This window comes from Rhododendron vialii, chromosome 13a (genome assembly GCF_030253575.1).
Source record: "Rhododendron vialii isolate Sample 1 chromosome 13a, ASM3025357v1".
Taxonomy (NCBI): domain Eukaryota; kingdom Viridiplantae; phylum Streptophyta; class Magnoliopsida; order Ericales; family Ericaceae; genus Rhododendron; species Rhododendron vialii.
Window position 1 is genome coordinate 3,196,063 of NC_080569.1, and position 22,361 is coordinate 3,218,423.

Sequence of the window (22,361 nt, forward strand, 5' to 3'; positions counted from 1 at the left end):
TTCTCTTACCTCGCATTGAATCTTCAAAGCGTGTTCGCTATCCACGATGGTAGAGTGACTATATCTGACAAGTGATCACAGAAGGCGAAGCTGCGTCAATCTCGACAAATGTCAGGCAGCGGCGGTGGCGCGGTGGCGGTGCATCATCCTCACATCTGCCGCCTGCTCCACCTCCCAAAATATCACATCAATCGAATACCCAATTAGGCCCTAATGGCTACATTACAAAGAAAAATTTACAAGAGACTGTTTGGTCCCAATCTACTGGGAAGGCAAAGGGAGCTGAAGCTGCTGGAGCAGTGGACATGGGTTTTTTTTTGTAAAGGTGCTGTTTTCGAAGAATCCTGATGCGGTGGCTCTGTGTTTTGGGTTCTTCACCAGAGAACTGGCAATGGGTGTATCCCAAATGATCTCTCCTGTAAAAGAACCAGTACTCTTTTTAACTTATCTATGGTACTTCATTGTTTCCTGGATATAAGTTTTGTTTCCATCTCTTTTATCACTTTGGTTGATGATGATGCGTGATCCTACTCAGTATGTTCATAGACTTTATTCCCGTTTTCCCGCTAACAAATACATTACTCCTTCACCCCTTTTGTTTTCTGTTATTCAATTTTGTTTTGTTGCATATGGGTTTTTTTTTTTGCTAAGTTAAAGGTTGGGAGGGGGAGAGCAGAGTTACAACCCCCTTAGGGAAGAGGGGCTCCCAACCGCCATAGCATGTTCAGCAAGTGAGCCAGTATCAGCCATTGAAAGAGCCAAGCTCACCGAGGCGTATTTTCGGAGTAAACCCTACCCACGGGAGAGTAGTCTGTCACCACAGCCCTACCAAAGTGCAAGCTGAACAAATGGTGCCGAATACACAGCATCTTGTTCATGAGGACTACTACAAGCAAGCGGGATTCGAACTCGCGACCGTGTGCTTGGGGGAATTTCACCCTCAGACGGTCACACCATTTGCCATCTTGGCAACCACCTCCGGTGGTTGTTGCATATGGATTTACCTTATGGCACCTTCACCTTTTGACTAGTCGTATCGTATGCCACCTTTTTGGTTTATTCGCGTAATCTACGTTGTTCCTGTTACTATCCGTAATGTTGACTCATGGTAGTGATGAGGCCATAGATGATTCATGTTATCAATTCAGATTGCCGAACATGAGGGCATCCTATGCTCCCTTGATTTGGCCAGTTTTGAGATGGTTAGGAAGTTTGAGGATTGCCTCTCCTACAGCTGATAGAGTTAGTGTCCGCCAGCTGACGCATTAGTCTTTTAACTTCTCCATAGTATCTGTCGTTTCAAATCCTTTTAGCTAATTTTTTTTTTTTTTTTTACGTTGATAGATGATAATCTAAGATCTTACTCTTTTTGTTGATAGGTTTGATATCTGATTTCCTGTTATTTACTGCACTGGTCGATATATGTATCATCTGTCTTCACCCTTTTAGTGTCTATATTGACTCCTTATTTCTATCCAAACCATTTCCTAATGTGGACATATTAAGTAGTAGTATAAAGCACTGTGGATTTCATTTGTTTTCATACTACTTTATTCGCAACTCAACACTAACAGACGGCAACTCTGATGCATTTATTTTGACAACTTGACGACAACAAAGCTAAATAAAGGGGCATAGCAGTCTTTTTTTAACACCAAAAGTTAACACCTATTACAAAGGCTATGTTTCCATGCATAATAAGCCAAAGCAAATCTATTTACTCACTGGCTCTCTTACTTGTTACCTAGTCTATTTACACTGAGTAATTAATGGATTGCTGGGTTGTAATGTGTTAATATTTAATGCATTCCTAATCGAAGAAGATTTTGTTGCGTCATGTAATAAATGCATTATGTGTTAAAGCCCATCAATCCAGCAAAGCTATTTTGTGTGAAAGCATTTGGTTCCTCAAATCTACAATTCAAAAGTTCCAAGGTTTTTACAGGTTCTCATGTTGGGATTTTTGCACAAGTTCATTTTTCTCATCTTTGACTGACAAAGATTCAGCGGAGAAGGCATTTTACCTATTGCCCAGTTGATTACAATTGAGAATTTAACTGAGATTTTCTTTTTGTCTTGCTTAAATAGATTGTTTAGGTTTAAAACCCTTCTTTCGAAAATGAGTTTGAGTTCCCAAGTGACAAACAGCAAGGCAAGAGGTGAGATGATTAAGTGCCTTCAAACTTTGTCATTTGATAACCTCTTACATCCTATTTCTTGTTGGAGCTTTATTGGTTGATTTTTCCCCCCCCCTCCCCCTTCTTTTGTGATTGTAGTTTCATTTCTTTTGCCCTTTTAATAGTTTGTGGATCAAAGGTGTTCTTTTTTCTAGTTGAATAATCTTTTGCTTAAGACATGGATCTGAAAATTCTGTGCTTCTTGTTGTCTTCTAAACAAAATGCTTCTACTTTTCTTCTAATAAGGGTTTTGTTTATACCTAAACCCCAGTGTACAAAAAAACCAAAGTGTGGAAATAGAAATAATGGAAATCATTGAAGAGCATGAGAAATCTGTAAGACAGTAAGAGAGCTATCAAGTTACATGGGCTCCATTGTTACGATGTATGAAAGATATGGGTTGCATTATCATGATATATCCATGCATTTACGTGGCTTTGGTCTTAGTTCCTCTTGTCTGTGGGTCAATAAATGCAAGCACGCAACGGTGCTTGAGGCCTGCCTTTTAGAATCACTTTTCCTGCCTTTTATTTCCTCTTTCGTCGTTCCCTCAAGGCCTCCCTTAGCTCGCTTTTCCTGCAGTTTATCGGCCTGCCTTTTAGAATCTATCCTTCCTTTCGGTTTTGATTCTTTTTGTTAGGGGCATTTTCAGATGTAGGATACGGAAGCTACGTACATTACATATGTGACATATATAGGTGCCGGTAGTAGTTATGCACGTGACATATCTAGGTGGCAGTAGTAGTTATTTATTTGCAACCGTTGAAGCTTTCTGAGTTTTTGGCTTACATGTGGATTGCAGCAGTAATTGTTACTTTCGTACCACATTTTCAAATCCAAAAGGTAGTTGTGGCCGTTTTTTCTTGAATCTAAAGAGGGTATTATGGTTTTCCTATCTTCATAACACATAAACATCGATGAAATTTGTAATTTCGGTGCTTCTCCTTGCTTTCAAAACAAAAATGCTTGACTTGATTTCGGAGGTGAATTTCAATCAAACCAAAAGCCCTGTATACAAAGAAGGCAAAAAGGAAGTCATTCAAGACATAAGAGCATGATATATCTTTATGAGACATTGAGAATTATGGAACCCTATAAAAGGTTTTCCATGCTAAGACAGGATATACCAAGACTGGTTTTGTATGGAACATCTAATAGAAAGATTAGTGTTGTTTGGTATCTTCCACACTTGGGCGTTTCTTCTGGTTGTTATGTTTGCTACATTAGTTTGACTTATTTATGCATTACCTACATGGGATACATAGGGTTCAGTGGTTATTTCTTAACTGCAACTATTGATGCTCTGAATTTATTACGTACATATGGATTTCAATGTCAATTATTACTCGATTAACAGACTATTGATTCCAGATGGTTGTTTTGACCGTTCATTTGAGAATCTAGGGTAGATTGTATGGTTTAAAATCCTCTTGACATATAAGTTTATATGGAATAGATCAGTTCATGAGCAAATGGATAATAGTAGACTTAGCAAAAAAAAAAAAGACGATAAGATTAGTACATAGTTACTTCAAGTCATCAAATCTTCGGCCGCAGCCTGTGTAGCGTTGGGCCGGGACAACCCTCTGGCCAAGAGTATGGTTCGGGAATTAGATATGAAGCTCAAGGTTCCTTAGGCCAGTGCCAAGCTAAAAAGGTAAAAAACATAGTCAAATTTCCATATAAATAACTGTAATTATGTGCTTTACCGAGTTAAAACGGGCAAAAACCAATGTGAAACCAGTCTACACTTGGGCTAAACATGTTAATGTAAGTTGTGGAGTTCTCTTCAAACTCCCGGATGTATGCCTTCCTAAACAACAAATCTATCTCTAGGAAAGCCACAAAATGCTGAAATGCTTTTTGTGGTTGGATCTTTGACTCACAACCAATGGAGTAGTTAAGGCACTCATAGGACAACTCTCCAACAAAATCAGCCTTGACGTCTAGGCTCATTTTGAGGGACACTATGTCACCTGCGATAGTCGGTATTGAGTTTTAATTACCTGAAACAACTGATAGTGTAAGTCAAGACGTCTGTCCTTTATTTGTCACAACACTATTAGCAGGCCACGTAACTTTTCGAGTGCATTAGTCTTTTCTTGAGAAACATTATAGTGGTACTGAATCTTTCAACTCTTTGTTGACTTTTATTCGAGTTAAATGTAGTAATGCTTCATTTCGCACGCAATCATGTTTAGGTATTCCACTGCTAACAGAATTGTGTTAAAGAGAATCGTTTCTGTAAATCTACAATGAAACTCTGTTTACAGAATATTATTCTTTTTAGGTTTGTGTTTTCCTGGGAATGTTTTAGGTGTAGGCTTTTAATTCATGAAAAAAAGAAGTTATAGGCACTTTTGTGTTTCATATCTTGGGAGTCAGTATTAGATTGTAAACCAGGAATCATTCAATTATTTCAGATAACATAAGACTATGTCATGTAACTATGATGTTATATCTGGGACAGTGCATATGTATTGATCACAATGTATCTTATACATCTGATTCCTTGAGATGCATTGGCGGGCACGCATTTGCACGATAGGTGGGGACAGAATAACGGCCATGCATAGCATAGGTTAGAGACAAGGGGAAAGAATTGGACACCATGCATATGTCGGGTCACATTTGTAGAGGTTATGGCCTTAATACGGATGAAAATATCCTCTCCATCCTCCCTTCTCTTTTCCGTTTCACCTTAAATTGCAAAAATGAATGCTGTAATTTGAAGCCCTCTCGTGCCGTAATTTACAAACATTGCGACTCTTGCAGCATTTTTACTTCTGTTTTTACATGAACTATGAAGCTGAACTTCGCTTCAGTTTGGATCGGGAAGCCTACAAAGAGAAAAAATACCTCTGTTTTAGCCATAAGACACTTTTGGAAAAAAAGTTAATTATTGTTCTGCGCTAACTTATGCGCATCACAAAAGTGCTATTCTCTGCTACGTGTGTAAAAGTAAGTGTTATGCATGGCTAGTCTACGACATTATTGCTTATATCTGAAATTTGTAAGATATCTTTGATTACTTGTTTGTACAATGAAGTGCCTTTCATATCTCTGACGTAATTACGCGAAATCCGTATAATTTTAACTTTGAATTGTGATTAATTGGTTACTTCTCAGCCTCTGGTCAAGCATCGACTGAAGACCATAGTGCGTTCTTTCCAGCAAGTATCAAATATGAGCCGGTTGATTTGTCTGCAGCTAGTGAGAACAAAGTGAGTAACCCCACTTTCCTTTAACAACCTAAGTTTGGAGATCTCTTTCGGAAATATTATGGATACACGTTTTCTTCTTCTTCTTTCTCTCTTTTTATTTATTTCGAGGAAGATCTCATTTATTGGATTTGTAGGCTTGTCATTGGGATAATTACTGTTAAAGTCTTTGCTTTGGCAGTTTGTACATGAAGTTAAGCATCCCGAAAAAGTGAAGTTTGAAGAGTTCGATGAAACTTTAAGCCCCCTTGAACCTATTGAGCCCTTTCGCTTTGGTGAAACTCCGAGGTTATATGGATTGCGTAGTTAAATGTTATCTTACCTATCTGGTGTTTTTTCTCACTATCAATAAGCTTTAACTAGAGTTGGTTCAATTTGAAGTGTTAAACTTTCATTTGCTACTTGCGTTTGAGTATGTTCGTGCTTTTTTAAGGACTTCCAACATACGGCAACTATAGTTGCATAAATGTACTTCATAGCACAATATGTCGTGATATAATCTTCTAATCAGTTTGCCCTTTCATTTCATGCTCATGTACATATTGACACCGTCGATTTCTAGCAGTTTCTTTCCACATTTTTCTTTCGTAAAAGGGCTCTAGTAATTGAACTAGATTAAGGAGAGATAAGAAGGATATCACATGAAGGAGGACATAGCACTGATCAAGACCAAAGTTTTCCTTTTTAGATTTGGTATACTTAATTATTTGTTCAGTATTTTAAAGTGCCTATACTGTATTGTTTGAGCATAACCCATTCTCATCCTTCACAAATGAGGTGAATGACTCCCATGTACATTGACTCACATAAGTCTCGTTTGCCCCAATGCGTTGGGACTTAAGGCTTGGTTTGGTTTGGTTAAGTCCTGCTAAGTTTGTATATGGTTTTCATAGTCTCCTAACTCTAATTAAGAGTTAGTAGAACTCTAAGTGTTCTGTTAATGCTTTTCTTCGTAGATAGCTTATCAAGTTGTTTGCTAAAGTTTGATAGTTTTTCATTAGTTAACCTCTGTCTGAAAATCAGGGCAGAGAGTCGTTGCAATCAATTTTTGGGCCGTAGAAATTGTGAATTAACTCAGTGTATCTTATCTCATTTGAGTTCAGCAGGGAATACCTCAGTAACATTGGATGTCAGAAGTGAAAGTGATGCATTTTAACAAAATTTAGTTGAGCAGACAGAGCTTGATGCATTATATATATATATAGACAAATATATATATATATGTAGCCAGCCCAGCGTTCGGGACATGTTTCATCTGAGTTGTTTTCAGTCACACTTTGCTCATTTGATGTGTGCAAATATGAGGAGTTGATCCAGCTCTAGAAAAATCATTACTCCTTATGTATAACATGGTTAAAGTGATACTGTCGCTAATTTTTTTGTTTCTTTTCTTTTGACCGTCCTGTATAAAATGGGAACTTGTGCTTGATTTCTTCGTTTTTAAGGGAATGGAAAGTTTTATCCATCAATATCTAAATACAATTGTCATTAAGTGGCAAAGAGAGAAAAATTTAAAACGAAACAGAGCAAAAATTGTGATACAAAGCTGTGGTGCTCGTGATGCATCGGACATATTAATTGCCACAAATCATGCACAATGTTTCTGTTCCGTAACAGAAATATGTTAGTCACTCACACAATCATTTTGTGCGATCTCAGGAATGATGGTAAGAGGTACAAGGGAGCTGATTTCCAAGCAGCTGACATCTCCCCTTTGCATACAGGAGGAGATGATGAATTGGAAAGGACAACTGCACTAAGAATGAGGGCAATCAATGCACGGCTGTCACCTCGCCGCCGTCCAAACCAGTCCGACAACCGTCAGGTCCGTCGCAACCCTAAGAAACCCAATACCAGGTCAAGTACTTTGTACAAAGATCTGAAGAAGAACGATTACTACTGGTTCTAGCTGTCTTAAATTGCACCACAGGTTGGTTTTCTCTTTCATGTTAGTAGCGTTTCTGAAAATTGTTAACCTCTGGTTTTGTAGTTTCGGATTATGTGGTTGCCTTTGTCTTGTGTCTAGGTTGATAGTATGGTTGCTGGGAGCGGTGCAGTGAAGACTTGAGAAAATAAATGAAACAGGGGCAAGCTTGAGAACTAAATTCTTGCTGAAGTTCTTAAGAGAACATTCTTGTTTTTAAATTTCTTTATGTCGTCGCATTTCGACTCTCTTGAGACCCTCTTTTTGGGCGTTTTATGCCGACGAATTGTTTGCTAACTTCTTTTTTATGGAGTTCATTAAACTGAATTAGAACCTACATATTTGCTCTTATGTTTGGCATGTTTACCTTGGCTCTAGTTTATTCTGTGGCCAGAAACTTGAGCATTGGCAGTTTTCCAGAACTTAGCCAACAGTATTTTCTTTTGAGGTTCCGATAGGTTGCCTGATGTGTTTATGTCTGACTATAGAGTTGAACCCTTGTGATTGATTCCATGTTTGGAAATGATCATGAAAATCTTAACCGGAGACGCATGATGCCATGTTCTTGGTGATAACTTTCTACTGGAGATTATGGTGTATTTTGTTCTGTGTATACTAAAAACATGCAATCCGAAGTGGAGAATATATCTACACTTATGGATAAGGGAAACATCTTGGTGTCAACTCCTATATATACGGTTTCCGGCTTCCATGGTGGAGAATTAAAGCTTTGATTTGCTTGAATTCCCATTGCGCGCAAATTACTTGTGCGTTACCCTGGTCTGGAAAGTTCTAGTTCTCTTTTGATGCTTTGTCCGTATTTGGCTATCTGCTATAGAAGCCGACGTTAGAAGGTGTTATAGAAGCCGATGTTGAAGGAGTTGGAAACAGGTGATCAATTGCCTGACTAATTGACTTCGAGCCAAGTACCTCAGCCGAGATAGTAGATCTGTTCAATGTCTTTTTTTTGATTACCTAAGTATTTTAAAAAATAATCACTTTTTAGCGCACACAAAAAAAATTGACATTTTTTGTATTTGAAATGACAACATACTAGGTGAAGCATAAAAGGAAATTAAGCCTAGGGATTGATTAAATGCCTACTTTTCTAGGATTTCCGCATTTGTTACGGTGCTCTAAGGATCGCTCGATAATATTTTCCCAAAACGGGACCCACTGAAGACTGGACCTGACCCTCTCCCAGGAAGGAGATCCGAGTGAATAACGCTCACATGCTTACCAGAAAACCCAACAACTAACGAACTTATAGAACGACATAAACAGACAAAAATGTCAAAGGGAGGAGAGAGAGAGAGAGAGAGAGAGTGTTTGTTTGATGATTAAACAATGCCTTTAGGTCGTCATCACCTCACCACCTCTGATAACATTCCGACCCTAATTATTCCCCAAATTCTCTCAAATCAATCAAGCCAAACTCTAGACTTCCAGCCCCAATCAAACCACAATGGACCTAACCGCACCTCTCCGCTCACAAGCCTCCCAATCCCCGTCCCCCTCCCACTCAGCCACCTCCTCCTTCCGCAAGCGCAAGCTCCTCCCCGACGACCACGCGCCGCCGCCGCCCATCCCCTCCTCTCTCTCCGACGCCCTCAACTCTAACGACGACCTCGACAGCGTCAGCGCCGCCGCCGCCGACTCCGAGTCCCTGTCCCTATCCCAATCCCAGTCCCAACATGTCGGCGCCGACGAGGAGGAGGAGGAAGAAGAGTGCGACGGCTCGTCGATGCGGATGTTTACGGCCTCGCGTTTGGGGAACACTAAGGTTAAGACTGTGAATTCGATAAAGGTTGAGCCGACCGAGGTCGGGAAGGACGGTGATCTGGCGCCGGCCACGGGGAATTCTGGCCTGGGTGTCGTGGTGGTGAAGGAGGATACGGTGAAGAATATATTTACGGAGAATATACAGACTAGTGGTGCTTATAGTGCAAGGGAAGAGAACTTAAAGAGAGAGGTGCTCCAATGTGTTCTTCTTCTTTTCCCCCTCTTCTTTGGTATATGAAGTTTTTTTTTTTTTTTGATCCGCGGTATATGAAGTTTGCTTCTTGTAGTTTTTGCTCTGTTTTTTTTTTTTTTTTTTTTTATAACTCAGTTATCTGGGCCAACTTTTGCGACCTCCACTAACTCTGACGGACAATTTCATTGCCTACTTGTGGGGCTCCTAATTAAAGCCACAACAAAGCTATTTATGGACCGACCCAAAATGAGTTAATAGCATCTTAGAGGTTTCGAACCTGAGAACTTAGCAAACCCGTAAGTCCCAGGGCCTTGACCATTTGGCCAACCCCTTCGGGTTTTTTGCTCTGTTATATACATTCGTAGAGTTGACCGACAGAGTGTTGCTTTCTTTGGATTTGTCATATAGTTCTAATTTGAATTGCGGATGAAGCTAACAAGATGGAAGGGATACCCTTATTAAGCTAAATGTAATCTTGATTTACCAAAAGTAATACTCCCCCGTGGGATATTTTCAATTTTGTTGCAGTAACATTGCCCTATGGGCATGTTTGCGATAGCTATGGATACATATTTTTAGTTTCTAGCTTCAGATTCTTGATTCTAGACTTTAGTAAAAGCAGATAAATATGTTCACCATAACTGTGAAATTATGATTAAGCGGTAGTAAAAGCTGGTACTGGTTATTACAAAAAGCTGAAAAATCAGCTTTTATAAACCTTAGAACCTTAAACCTGATCTAATAAGCTCCAAAAGATATCCAAATCCAGTTTTCTAAAATCCGTAGAATCCGAAAATTTGTTATTTATAATTTTTGGTGACCACTCCAAACTGGTTTTACAAAGCTAGAATCTCAGAATCTGCAAAAATAATTTCTCGTAAACACCCACTTAATCGGATTAGTTATGTGTGAATACTTTTATGGTTTTTTCGGTATAAACGAAAAGAACTATTTAGATCTTTTTATTGGTGGGAAAAACTCAGAAAATATTATGCACGAAAGTAAGTTATTTTATTAATCCGATTTAAGGCTTGACTATTGAAAATAGCCAAACAATATGAATCAAACAATTGTTTGGGAGGTATGGTTTTGAATTGCTCCACTTGCTATAGATAAAGAAGTTGAACACCAGATAGTTGGCCACGTGGCTGTATGAAGTATTAGATTTACTAAGTGCTTAGACAATTAATCGATCAAGTGACTAAAACCAATGCAGAATGTTCTGAGTACAATCTATGTACAGACACAGGAAAAGTTCAATACTGCTTCCATTCGACCGGCAGATCAGGTTGCTTCCGTGATGAAGTACAGTCATTATGTGGCAGTCTAAATTGTAAAACAGAAAGTCTTCTCTTAAATCGATTGGAGGTTCCAATTTTTTTTTGTTTGTTTGCCGAGACCTATTAATCAATGATGATGTGACTATGGGGATTTGCAACACCTATGTTTCGCCATAGAAAATAAATTGTAAGACGTCTTGGATGATGGACTTGTGTTTAGTCCAAGACCTATTAATAAACCTTTGGTTTCAATGCCTTGAGATGTGTTACATGCCCACTTTTGGAGCTTTTATTGGTCGAGTCACTTCCATAACAGAAAATCAAATATACTTTGTTATGTGTAAGTTACTGTGAATCGTATAGCCAGTGAATGCATGGATGTGAGATGCTATGAGGGGCTAATTTGTGCAACAAATTGGTAAATCAATTTTGTCCCCATGTAGTTTCTTGTATCTGTGCATTAGTTGCACACAGTGGCAGAACTAGCTTGTGAGGGAGGGATGGGCCAGAACATATTTGGGAGTAGTATAAGTTCTCCTAATTTGGGGCTGCTACATTGGAATGTCTTTGAAATTCTTTTTTGAGTGGGAAGTACAACCCGCTTTGGTCTATGCTTAGGTATAATGTGCCTTTCTTAAACAGAGTTGTCTATTGACAGTAAGTCATTTTGTAAAATTTGACAGGAGGAAGCTGGAAGACTCAAGTTTGCGTGTGTTTCAAATGATGGTATTGATGAGCATATGGTTTGGTATCCATTCCTCTTTCTTAAGTATCCATGCTAGATCTCCTTTTTTTTTCCTATTAGATTAAATACGCTCACCCGTTGAGTTTTTGTTGACTTTATTCTCAGCCTATAACAAATTATCAGATAGGCTCTTTAACTTCTGCTTACTTTAACTTCTGCTTATACACATGTCATGCATTACAATGGTGTTTAAGTTTCCTCCACCTTTGGATTTCTCAGGCTGATAGGATTGAAGATTATATTTGGGAGGCAACTGCCTAACATGCCTAAGGAGTACATTGTTCGCCTTCTAATGGACAGGTATGGTTTGTGAAAACCATAATGAAGTGTATGGTATCAAAACCATAATGAAGTATACGGTATCAATCTATATTCCTGAAATATATGGCTCGACTGGATTGTGATTCATGAGTCAAATGATCTAACCATTTTACCTCGAACATAAATTTGCACTATGGAACAAGATGGCATGGTTAGTTTAGTATTTAGCTTATATAAAAGGATCAACAGTTGCATTTCTTGTGGTGGTGAAAATTGGTTACATTAATTCTGTGTAGGAATCCTCAGTATCCTGTTCCCCACATTATGGGAAACCTTTAACGATGACCATAAGTTCAATCTATGTCGTTGCTTGAATCGCGACACTTATTGGCTTCAGAATTTGAGAATACCACTGGTTGGCCCCATGAAAAAAATTCCTGCCTTCGTACATCACATATTTCCAAAACAGAATTAGTAAGACTGGTCTTTGGTGGGGAAATCTAGTAACCTTAATCCATATAACAATCTATCTATTCTCTAGGCTCCATACTCTCTGCTTCCTAATTTATCCGAACCAGGGCACCCCTCCGAAATCAGTGAACCTAGACCCTGTAATCAACATATTCGTTGAACAGTTTTGTGGTATAGATGTCTTATGATTATGATTTCCAAAATTGTCTGTGATGCAGGAATCATAAATCTGTAATGGTTATTAGACGTAATCATGTTGTTGGCGGCATAACGTACCGCCCTTATGTCAGGTAATGTCGTCATGTCTGCCTTTTTCTATTGCGATGTCTTGGAATTTTACTTGTTTACATGCTTCCTGAAGCTTCATGCACATGTTTGTATGTCTTAAATTCCAGTGTTGAAATAGAATGACTGGTTTGTTTACTATGTGTCTCTACTCACTCCTCCCACCACTGCGATATGGTAAATACAGGCAAGTAAATTGTTGGCCCTTGTGTAGGACATAGAAATTGGACATAGAGGTTCAATCTCATTGACACCCTTCCTAGGTCAAGTGTTGAGTTGTTAATTCTGTCTTACAAGGACATGTCAAACAGAATTCCCCAATATTTGATACTTTTTTTTCATACGCAACACCACATCTTCCCTACTGACACTCTTTTTGGGTTGCTGTAGCCAAAAGTTTGGGGAAATTGCTTTTTGTGCAATCACAGGCGATGAGCAAGTAAAAGGGTATGGCACGAGACTGATGAATCACTTAAAGCAGCATGCCCGAGATGTTGACGGGCTAACTCATTTTCTAACTTATGCTGACAACAATGCCGTTGGTTATTTTGTTAAACAGGTTCGGTTATTTTTCCTTTCATGATGTGTAGAGAGCTACATGGTTTTCAATTGAGCAGTTAAACTATAACTCTGCAGGCTTCCCTTTGGATTGTGCTGATGTTTTTTCCTTGCTTAAGTCAAAAATATTCCTTGTATGATTTTGTGACTTATGTCATTTGTGAGCCTCGAGCCTTTTCGGTAGAAGTATGCAGCTATCCTCAGCCAATATGAGTTGAAGACTGCTACTCAGTTTCAGTTCTGATAGCTTCATAAATCTGTTTGCTGACCTTGTGTCTAAAGAAATTCTTTATCGATGTTTTTCTGAATGGGGTATTTTATTTGAATCACTTATCTTCTCTCTTAATCAATTTGCAGGGCTTTACGAAAGAGATCCACTTAGAAAAAGAAAGGTGGCAGGGGTAGGTTTCCTGCAAAACTAAGGTTGATGTTAGAACTGTTAAAATACATTTGCGTGAAGTAACTTCTGGAAGTACTTTATTAGATGTTTATGCTTTCAATAAAATGAATGCTTTGCTGATAGAAAAAGAAAAGAAGAATGCTTTCACTCTTGTAACAAAAAGTTGATGCTTTGTGTACGTTTTATAGCTTTTCTTGTTTATTTTCAAAGTGAGATGGCTGCCCTTGCAGGAGCCACGACAAAATTAGTTGTTGTAAACTTGTTTTCTTTTCCTTTGTTTATCTCAAGAAGTTCTCTTTTTCTGAAATGGAGGATTTGTCTGATGAATTTCTCTGTATTCCAGTTATATAAAAGATTACGATGGAGGGATCCTTATGGAATGCAAAATTGATCTGAAGCTTCCATACACTGATTTGTCAACTATGATACGCCGTCAGAGGCAGGTGATTAAATTTCCTCGGAGTAGGCATTCGGTGATACTTGAAAACAAGGGGATGAGATACTTGAAAACAAGTGGATGAGTCGTTAAGAATATTTGACTTCATTTGGCTGTGGTGGAGTATCATCAAAGGGGCAAAAAATACAGTTGACCCACTTAAAATTGTAGCGTTTTAGCCTGCTATTTTGGCTGAAGAAGATCAAAATCTTTTGTCGTAACTTCTGCATATGCTTTCAGTTCTGTTCTTTGCAACCAATCACGGTGATGTTCCATAAGAATTTATCTTCATTTGTAATGATAGGCCATTGATGAGAAGATAAGGGAGCTATCAAATTGTCACATTGTGTATACCGGCATTGATTTTCAGAAGGTATACAGCATCATCATTGATTGCTACCAGAAAACTCTCATGTGCTTCAATAAGTTCCTATTGTGCATATAAAAATGTTGACTTGGGATTTTTAGGGTTATTATTTTTCCTGGGGCGGGCATGCTTGATTTTGCTGAGAGATACAAGACAATGAAGAGAGGGACTCAGCCTTTTTTTTTTGAAATCTGAAAGAAGAAGACTAGAGCGTCTTGTGTTTGTAACCTCTATTTTTCAGACTTTAATCATCTTCAGTTGACTGGTTATGACTCCTAGTTGGCGTCCCTAATTGTACTCCTGTATGATTAACTTAAAATTGGATTGCTAATTTGCTATGTTGCAAGGTTGATTGTTTAGTCCCAGCATCAATCGTCTGACTATTGAGTATTAGATAGCAGACTTAGTCCCAACATCTTAGTATCTTTAGGAATACTTAATCCTTGACTTTTGTAGGATAGCAGACTTAGTTATAATCTGAAACCATAAACACAAATCAGACTCACCATTAGAAAAGTTTACTCGAGAAAATTAGTAGCAAGTTTCTGTTTTTCGTGGAACCTTTCTGCTGTTGTTCAGAAATGTGAGGCATACTGTTTCTGGAATTGAATATTGCCCGTATTCTGTAACTTTATATGATTCAGTTGTCTATTTACGTATGCTTCAAACCTAGTTCTGATCAATAGTCTCTCCTATTCAGAAAGAAGCTGGTATTCCTAAAAAAATCATCAACGTCGAGGATCTTCCTGGCTTAAGTAAGTTCCTTCATGCTTTCAACTTTATATATCCTTTCCATTGAAGCTACATTTTTTGGAGATCTGATCTACTTTCTTAAGGATTTTGGTCCCTTGTTTTTCCTTGGTTGATGGACTGTCAAACCTTTACATAGTTGATGAATAAAGAACTTAATCATCTTTCACTAGGGAGGATGTATGCTCTTCTCTATTTGCCTGAATTCTAACCTTTATGAAGACTCCCTTCATTGGGAAGTCAACGAAATTAGATTTATATATAGTCGAATGGGTAGGTAAGTTTACAATCTGAGAAGTTATACAACAGTATGGTATTCCAGCTGAAGAGTTTCACCAGATATAAAGATGAGCTTCTATCATTGTTTTCCATTAAGTTCCCACCGTAAGCAACTATTATAGGTATGTTATTTTAGAGTTTTAATTATCTAGTAAATCTCATAGATCTATAATTGTCTGGGTACTTATTTAGGTGTCGGAGTATCCTTTTCTTCAAAGTTATATTGACCCAAATACAGCATGCGTTTCAATGTACTTTTTTGTGCTTTTGCATTACTAATTTGCAAGTGGTGGTGAAATTGACAATAGAGGAAGCTGGGTGGACTCCTGATCAATGGGGTTATTCTCGTTTTAATTCTGGAGACAGTGCCTCAAATCAGAAATTTTGGACTGCATTCATGCATTCACTGCTAAAGGTAAGTTTGAGATTCTTTCTCCTATGATGTTATTTTGTATATTGATAAGTAACGCTTACTAGATCACGTTGGAGTAGCGAACAGTCCATGTAGTCAACTGCAAGATAATCTTAGAAAGCTTGATTGTGGATGGTTCTATTTTTTTTCCCATTGGCACGATCATGGATGTTACTTGTGGCTGCATTTGCTTAGTTAGTTAAGTTGGAAGTGGACCACCATCAATAGCCTACTCTGTCTTTTCTCTATTTGTTTTAGGGATCTGTGTTTTTATTTTGTATGGATCGAAAACTTGTAGAAGTGATAAAATTCACGGAAGGGGGAAAAAATGGTTTCTGAAAGGCACTCATATACTTTCCCACATAGATTTAGCTTTTTATTGTCATTGACAATCTTCGTTTAAACAGGCAATGAATGACCATCCTGATGCTTGGCCATTCAAAGAACCAGTTGATGCACGTGATGTGCCTGACTACTATGACATCATTAAAGATCCCATGGGTAAGTTTAATGTTCTTCATTCTAACAACACGTGTTGTTATTTTTTCCATTTATAGATGGATGAGCAAGACGCCAAGACCTAATGATGTAGGAGAGTAGGAGTAATGAAGATTTGTAGGAGTTAGTAAGTCTTATCTCAACGAAGTTTGTCTTCTATTTTGGCAGTAGTCCTTATCCATTGTGCAGGAATGTGTAATTGCATAAGGTACTGCTTTTCGCACCTATCCCATAAACGTGACATAAGCTTTATGCCTTCATGCAAGTTTGGAGTTGTCAATTGTAGAAATGTTGGATCCAAAAACGTTTTAAGTTATTGGGGGGAGAGGTGCCAACATAACATTAAGTGATCACTCATCCCATACCCAAACAATGTTTTTCAGTATTCCCACAGGAGGAAATTTAATTGAAATTCTCAAATTTAGAACGAGTTTTTTTTTTTATGCAAATTAGGGAGGTTTTGGATAATGATACGTATACTGTATTTCGTATTGTGTGAGTTGCGATTCACTTTCAATTAGGTGCCTCCTTATATTTTTTGAGGGAAAGGAAAAGCTAATACATTTCTTTCGTCGTCTTGTCATTTTTCTTTCTCTCGGTACCTTGGTCCATAATTTCATTATCCAAACATGGACTGTGTGTGGTTATAATGACTGCATAGTACTGCATGTAGCATGGTATGTTTAGATTTTAGATCAAGTTTCTCATCAATTATTGTGCTATCATTTTTCTTTCTCTTGGTACATGCTCCATAATTTCATTATGCGAACTCGGACTGTGTGCGGTTATAATGACTACATTGTACTGCATGTATTCTGGTGCCGAAAGAAGGTTTGCTGACATTGAGAGTTAACAAATTACATGAAGTCCGTGTATGTTATCTTGTTGCTTTTGACTTTTGAGAAGTTGTTTGAAGTTTTCTTGCCCCTTTGGTATTGAGATTGTGATTCTTCCGGAATCATGCAGATTTGAAAACAATGTCAAAGCGAGTGGAGTCGGAGCAATATTATGTGACTTTTGAGATGTTCGTTGCAGACGTGAGGAGGATGTTTGCGAATGCACGCACCTACAACTCTCCCGAAACCATCTATTATAAATGTGCTTCCAGGCATGGTGCTTTGGCTCTAAGTATTACTTTTCTTCCGTTTTTTCCCTCAAAATCACTCTATAGTTGCACGCATCGAAAGAAGAAGATGACATCTTCTAATTTTTGGCTGCTTGGTGTGCAGGCTAGAAGCCCATTTCTCGAGCAAAGTTCAATCGGGTCTCCAATCGGGTATCAAGAACCAGCATTGATATATTACTGCATTTAGAACTAGGGTAATGTTTCCATGCTCACTTAGACTTCAGCATTTAGAATAAGGTAAGTTTTCACTTGTGCGATAGTCACTTGGGGCATTGAGTTTCACTAGTCTGTTAGTTGTAAAATTGTGATCATAAACCTCCTCAAGTTTTCGGCTTTTGCTAATTGTAGTTAGGTCATGCTTTTCAGTGGCAATTATTGAAAACGCATGTTGAACACCTGTAAATAATTGGGTAATGTATGTCATTATTGATGCTTGATCCAATGTTTATTTGATCTGGTCCATGTATGTGTACTTGCTCCTGATGGCAAACTAAGCTTTTTCTACCTTGGGTGTTTATATACTATCCCTAAGGATCTTCAACATCTGTTCAAGCTGCCGATCTCGAACGAGTTTCAATTTCCTCAAGTAGTTGAATTTTTTTGAAGTGAAACCCGGACGGAAGCTTCGGTTTTTTTAACATAACCATGTCATTTCAGACGAGCTTTGATAAGCCGAACATGAATTGAATAATTTGGTTCGCTTTGCGACCATAACTATCATGCATAATGTTCAGGAGTTTGTCTATTTCTTGTCTTGAAAAAGCCACACAAATTACTGGATACAACTTCTTGGTGAGAACTGAGAAGACTAAGCACTTTTAAGTTTGACAAGGGAATGGTAGAAAGGGTAGGAAAAATGGGGGGGGGTGGGGGGGGTGGGGAGAAACACAATTTCTTGCGGATTTGTTTAGCAAGAACATGGGGACATTGTAAGAAATAAAAAATTCCTGTCCAAATAGATGTAGGGGCGGTTTCACTAACATATATTTTGACAAATATATCCGTGGTGCAACACACGCGCTGTTTTTCTTGGGTCTTTCTCAAAACCTTGCAGCTTTCTTACCAGACGACAATCTAAGTCAAATCAAATTGGAATAGATGAATCAAATTACCAAATTAACCCCAAGCACCTCTCTCTCTCTTCTCTTTCCATTCACATACGGTCTATGTACTTTGTCTGATTCAATTTCATTTTTTAACGCATATATATATATGCACATTAATATTTTATGAAATTAGAATAATGCAAGTGATATTTTTATTACCTTAACGTAAGAACAATGGTGAATATGTTTAATGAAATATTAATATTTTATACTTTGAAATTTTAAAAGGAAAAGTGTTGAAAATTTGAATAAAAAAGCTCTTACCAATATCCGATTGAGTTGATTTTTACATGACCTCTTAAATTTTTTTTTAAAAAAAATGAGCAATTCGGATCATTTTTATGGGACCCAACATAGACCTCAAAAAAATATTTTTACTTTTTCGATTCGTCACCAATAATACACAGTTTGATACAAGACTAAAAAACGCAAAAACAAATTGAACAACGCCAAAAGGCTCCCTTAAAAGCTAAGGAGGACAAAATCTTATTGTCATTACCCACAAGTCCATATTCAAAACGGAAACACTAAGTCCACCAACAGGGGGAGTCAGTGGCCGGCCACAGATCGGCGTGTGGAGCCCACTCCAAACCCCGCACGAATAATTTTTGAACGGATAATTTTAATTTTAAGTTGCAATTTATGACGTACCGGAAGCTGTCAAGTCTCAACGAAACATCCTTTGACCCTTCAACGCATTCAATAAAAATACTACTCCTATAAAATACCAACGGGGCTGTGGCTATGTCTACAACCAAACTTCCTTTGCAAAATATCTCAGGAAGAAACCAAACAAAGTCTAGCATTTTGCTTGACACAATGACCACCACCACCTTCACCAAAGCCCAGAAGCGTTGGCGTATCGCTTGCACGGTGATCCACTTCACGCTTTATCTAGCCAGAGAAATCGTACCCGAGAAGAGGAGCAACTCCAGTATAGCCCAAAAGAGATGGCGCCTCGCTTACACGGTGATATACTCTTCCCGCGCCATTCTCTCACTCATTGCGGAGATTGTACCCAAATCGCCAGACCGCCGCAGTCACCCGTCTCCTCATACCATTGTTGAAATCGAGCAGATCATACCCAATCATGGTTTTGATCAAACCACTTCGAAAAGTCACTTGCTGGAGATAGATGATGCAGATGACGCGGATGATTCGTTTTTCCCCGACATTGACCAATTGAAACTCACCGAAATGGTGAAGGAAAAAGACTTGAATGAGCTCAGCAAGTTTGGAGGCATCAAGGGCTTAACCAAAGCTCTTCAAACTGATCCTGAAAATGGAATTTCCGGCAATGACGAGGACTTCACCCTGCGAAAGACCACGTTCGGTACAAACACTTACAACAAGCCTCCCCCGAAAGGGCTACTTCATTTCGTGGTGGAGGCGTTAAAAGACACCACCATTATCATCCTTCTGGGCTACGCTGCGCTCTCTCTTGGCTTCGGCATCAAAGAGCTCGGCGGCAAAGAAGGTTGGTACGAGGGTGGTAGCATATTCGTAGCTGTTTTCGTCATCGTTGTGGTTTCTTCACTTCGCAATCATAGACAGGAAAGAAAGTTTGATAAGCTGTCTAAAATAAGCGACATTAAAATCGATGTCATGAGAGATGGAAGGCGGCGGAAGATATCCATCTTCGACATTGTGGTAGGAGACGTCGTGTTCCTAACGATAGGGGATCAAATCCCAGCTGATGGGATTTTCCTATCAGGACATTCGTTGCAAGTGGACGAGTCAAGCATGACGGGAGAGAGTGACTACGTGGAAGTCGACAGTGAGCAGAACCTCTTTCTGCTTTCTGGTTCGAAAGTTGCCGATGGTTATGCAACGATGCTGGTGACTTCTGTGGGGAATCTGGGAATGAACACCCCTTGGGGCAACATGATGAGCTCAATAACACGCGATTCCAGCGAACAGAGGCCATCGCAAGCTCGGCTGGCATGTCTTTTCGCTGCTCTACTGGTTCTTCTGGTTCTGTTGGTTCAGTATTTCACTGGAAACACACACGATGAGAACGGAAACCAGGAGTTCAACGGCAGCATAACGGATATAAACGATGTGTTTAATTCCATTGTGCATATTGTTCATGCTGCAGTCCCTATTGTGGTCGTTGCGATTCCAGGTCGTCTCCCATTGGCGGTCAAACTCACACTTGACTATTTCATGAAGAGAAGGATGGCAGATCAGGCAATGGTCCGGAAGCTTTCGGCTTGTAAGACCATGGGGTTTGCCACCGTTATCTGTACTGATAAAACGGGCACATTAACGATGAATCAGATGAAAGTCACCAAATTTTGGCTTGGTCAAGAAAACATTGAAGAACATCATTCTGAAGTGATTGCCAAAAATGTCCTTGAACTATTCCACCAAGGAGTTGGTTTGAACACCACTGGTACTGTTTGCAAACCAGTTTCGGGCTCCATACCAGAGTTTTCAGGTAGTCCAACTGAAAAGGCAATTCTGTCTTGGGCTATCTTGGAACTGGGTATGGATATGGAAAATTTAAAGCAAAGTTGTACCATTCTTCATGTTGAAACCTTCAATTCGGAAAAGAAACGAAGTGGGGTTTCAGTGAGGAAGAAGGATGATGATAATATACATATGCACTGGAAAGGTGCTGCTGAAATGGTGCTAGGTATGTGTTCACATTATTATCAAGGCTCTGGAAAGGTTAAGCCCATAGATGAAGAAGGAAGGAAAGAATTCGAGAAGATAATCCAAGGAATGGCAGCTAGTACCCTGCGTTGCATCGCTTTTGCCCATAAGCAAGTTTCAGACCAAGAAATCAAATATATCGACGACGGGAAAAAACACACACCAAAAGCTAGAAGAAGATGGAATGACCTTGCTAGGGATAGTTGGGCTGAAGGATCCATGCAGGCCTGGTGCAAAGAAAGCCATTCAAATTTGCAGAGCAGCTGGAGTGGATGTCAAAATGATAACAGGTGACAATGTATTTACTGCAAAGGCAATAGCCACAGAATGCGGAATTCTTGACCATTATGATCAACAAGTTATCGACGCAGAAGTGGTGGAAGGAGTGGAGTTCCGGACCTACACACATGAGGAAAGAATGCGAAAGGTGGATCGAATCCGTGTAATGGCAAGATCCTCCCCTTTAGACAAGCTTTTGATGGTACAATGCTTGAAACAAAAGGGACACGTGGTTGCAGTCACTGGAGACGGCACAAACGATGCACAAGCTTTGAAAGAAGCCGATGTAGGACTTTCCATGGGAATCCATGGCACTGAGGTGGCAAAAGAGAGCTCAGATATCGTCATATTGGATGATGATTTTGCCTCTGTGGCCACGGTTCTGAGATGGGGGCGATGCCTTTACAACAATATCCAAAAGTTTATTCAGGTTCAACTTACTGCAAATGTTTCAGCTCTTGTGATCAACTTTGTGGCAGCAGTTTCTGCCGGAGAAGTCCCCCTAACCACAGTGCAGTTGTTGTGGGTCAACCGCATTATGCTCTCATTGGGTGCTTTGGCTTCGGCCACAGAGCGACCATCAGACGAGCTGATGGACAAACCGCCAGTGGGTCGGTCTGAACCCCTCATAACAAACATAATGTGGAGAAACCTTTTGGCACAAGCTCTATACCAGATAGCCATCCTATTGACATTCCAGTTCAGCGGTAGATCAATCTTTAATGTAAGCAGGGCAGTAAACAATACTATAATCTTCAATACCTTTGTGTTCTGTCAAGTTTGCAATGAATTCAATTCGCGGAGGTTGGAGAAGAGGAACGTGTTCACGGGTCTTCATAAGAACCCGTTGTTTCTTGGGATCATTGCAGTGACTGTAGTTCTTCAGATTATGATGGTGGAGTTCCTGAATAAATTTGCAGACACAGTGAGACTGAATTGGTGGCAGTGGGTAGTTTGCATTGCCATTGCAGCTTTTTCGTGGCTAATTGGTTGGTGCGTGAAGTCCCTACCTGTTCCGGAGAAAGCATTCCTCAGCTGCCCCAAGAAATGAACTTGGTGGCTTATGATGATTTTCTTCTTTTCTAGGGGCTGTTTGGTAACTTACTTTTTTGCTTTTTATTTTTAGCTTTTTGTCTTTTTTATTTTTAAATTA

The 22,361-nt window shown here is 39.2% G+C and overlaps 2 protein-coding genes and 1 pseudogene across 5 annotated transcripts; all 3 read left to right on the top strand.

Moving 5' to 3' along the window:
• The first annotated feature begins 21 nt into the window (after positions 1–21).
• On the top strand, positions 22–7,666 carry LOC131313413 (uncharacterized). The gene is made up of 6 exons (XM_058341703.1): positions 22–453; positions 2,089–2,159; positions 5,307–5,401; positions 5,580–5,686; positions 7,058–7,328; positions 7,425–7,666. The coding sequence occupies exons 2-5, from the start codon at positions 2,120–2,122 to the stop codon at positions 7,305–7,307; spliced, it is 492 nt and encodes a 163-aa protein (XP_058197686.1). The 5' UTR covers positions 22–453; positions 2,089–2,119; the 3' UTR covers positions 7,308–7,328; positions 7,425–7,666.
• A 930-nt stretch (positions 7,667–8,596) lies between these two features.
• On the top strand, positions 8,597–17,631 carry LOC131313688 (histone acetyltransferase GCN5-like). Of its 4 annotated transcripts, none has more exons than XM_058342134.1 (13): positions 8,597–9,294; positions 11,261–11,325; positions 11,542–11,622; positions 12,273–12,344; positions 12,730–12,898; positions 13,255–13,298; positions 13,641–13,740; positions 14,038–14,106; positions 14,801–14,855; positions 15,438–15,544; positions 15,949–16,042; positions 17,006–17,152; positions 17,274–17,631. In XM_058342134.1, exons 1-13 carry the CDS (start codon positions 8,788–8,790, stop codon positions 17,333–17,335), a joined length of 1,572 nt encoding a protein of 523 aa, XP_058198117.1. In that variant the 5' UTR covers positions 8,597–8,787; the 3' UTR covers positions 17,336–17,631. The 4 variants fall into 4 exon arrangements, with proteins under 4 accessions (XP_058198117.1, XP_058198118.1, XP_058198116.1 ...); XM_058342135.1 differs by having other exon boundaries at positions 8,606–9,294; positions 15,417–15,544; positions 17,006–17,167; positions 17,269–17,631; XM_058342133.1 differs by having other exon boundaries at positions 8,606–9,294; positions 15,417–15,544.
• A 1,415-nt stretch (positions 17,632–19,046) lies between these two features.
• Positions 19,047–22,259, top strand: LOC131313180 (calcium-transporting ATPase 12, plasma membrane-type-like; annotated as a pseudogene).
• Positions 22,260–22,361: the final 102 nt, after the last annotated feature.

What these genes read in the sequence shown, in the direction of transcription:
- LOC131313413 (XM_058341703.1), top strand. Translation starts at nt 2,120, where the DNA reads ATGAGTTTGAGTTCCCAAGTGACAAACAGCAAGGCAAGAG. An exon ending in GACAAACAGCAAGGCAAGAG is followed by an intron (nt 2,160 to 5,306) that starts GTGAGATGATTA and finishes GTTACTTCTCAG; the next exon opens with CCTCTGGTCAAGCATCGACT. An exon ending in CTGCAGCTAGTGAGAACAAA is followed by an intron (nt 5,402 to 5,579) that starts GTGAGTAACCCC and finishes TTGCTTTGGCAG; the next exon opens with TTTGTACATGAAGTTAAGCA.
- LOC131313688 (XM_058342133.1), top strand. Translation starts at nt 8,788, where the DNA reads ATGGACCTAACCGCACCTCTCCGCTCACAAGCCTCCCAATCCCCGTCC. An exon ending in TGATACGCCGTCAGAGGCAG is followed by an intron (nt 13,741 to 14,037) that starts GTGATTAAATTT and finishes TTGTAATGATAG; the next exon opens with GCCATTGATGAGAAGATAAG. An exon ending in TAAATGTGCTTCCAGGCATG is followed by an intron (nt 17,153 to 17,273) that starts GTGCTTTGGCTC and finishes TGTGCAGGCTAG; the next exon opens with AAGCCCATTTCTCGAGCAAA.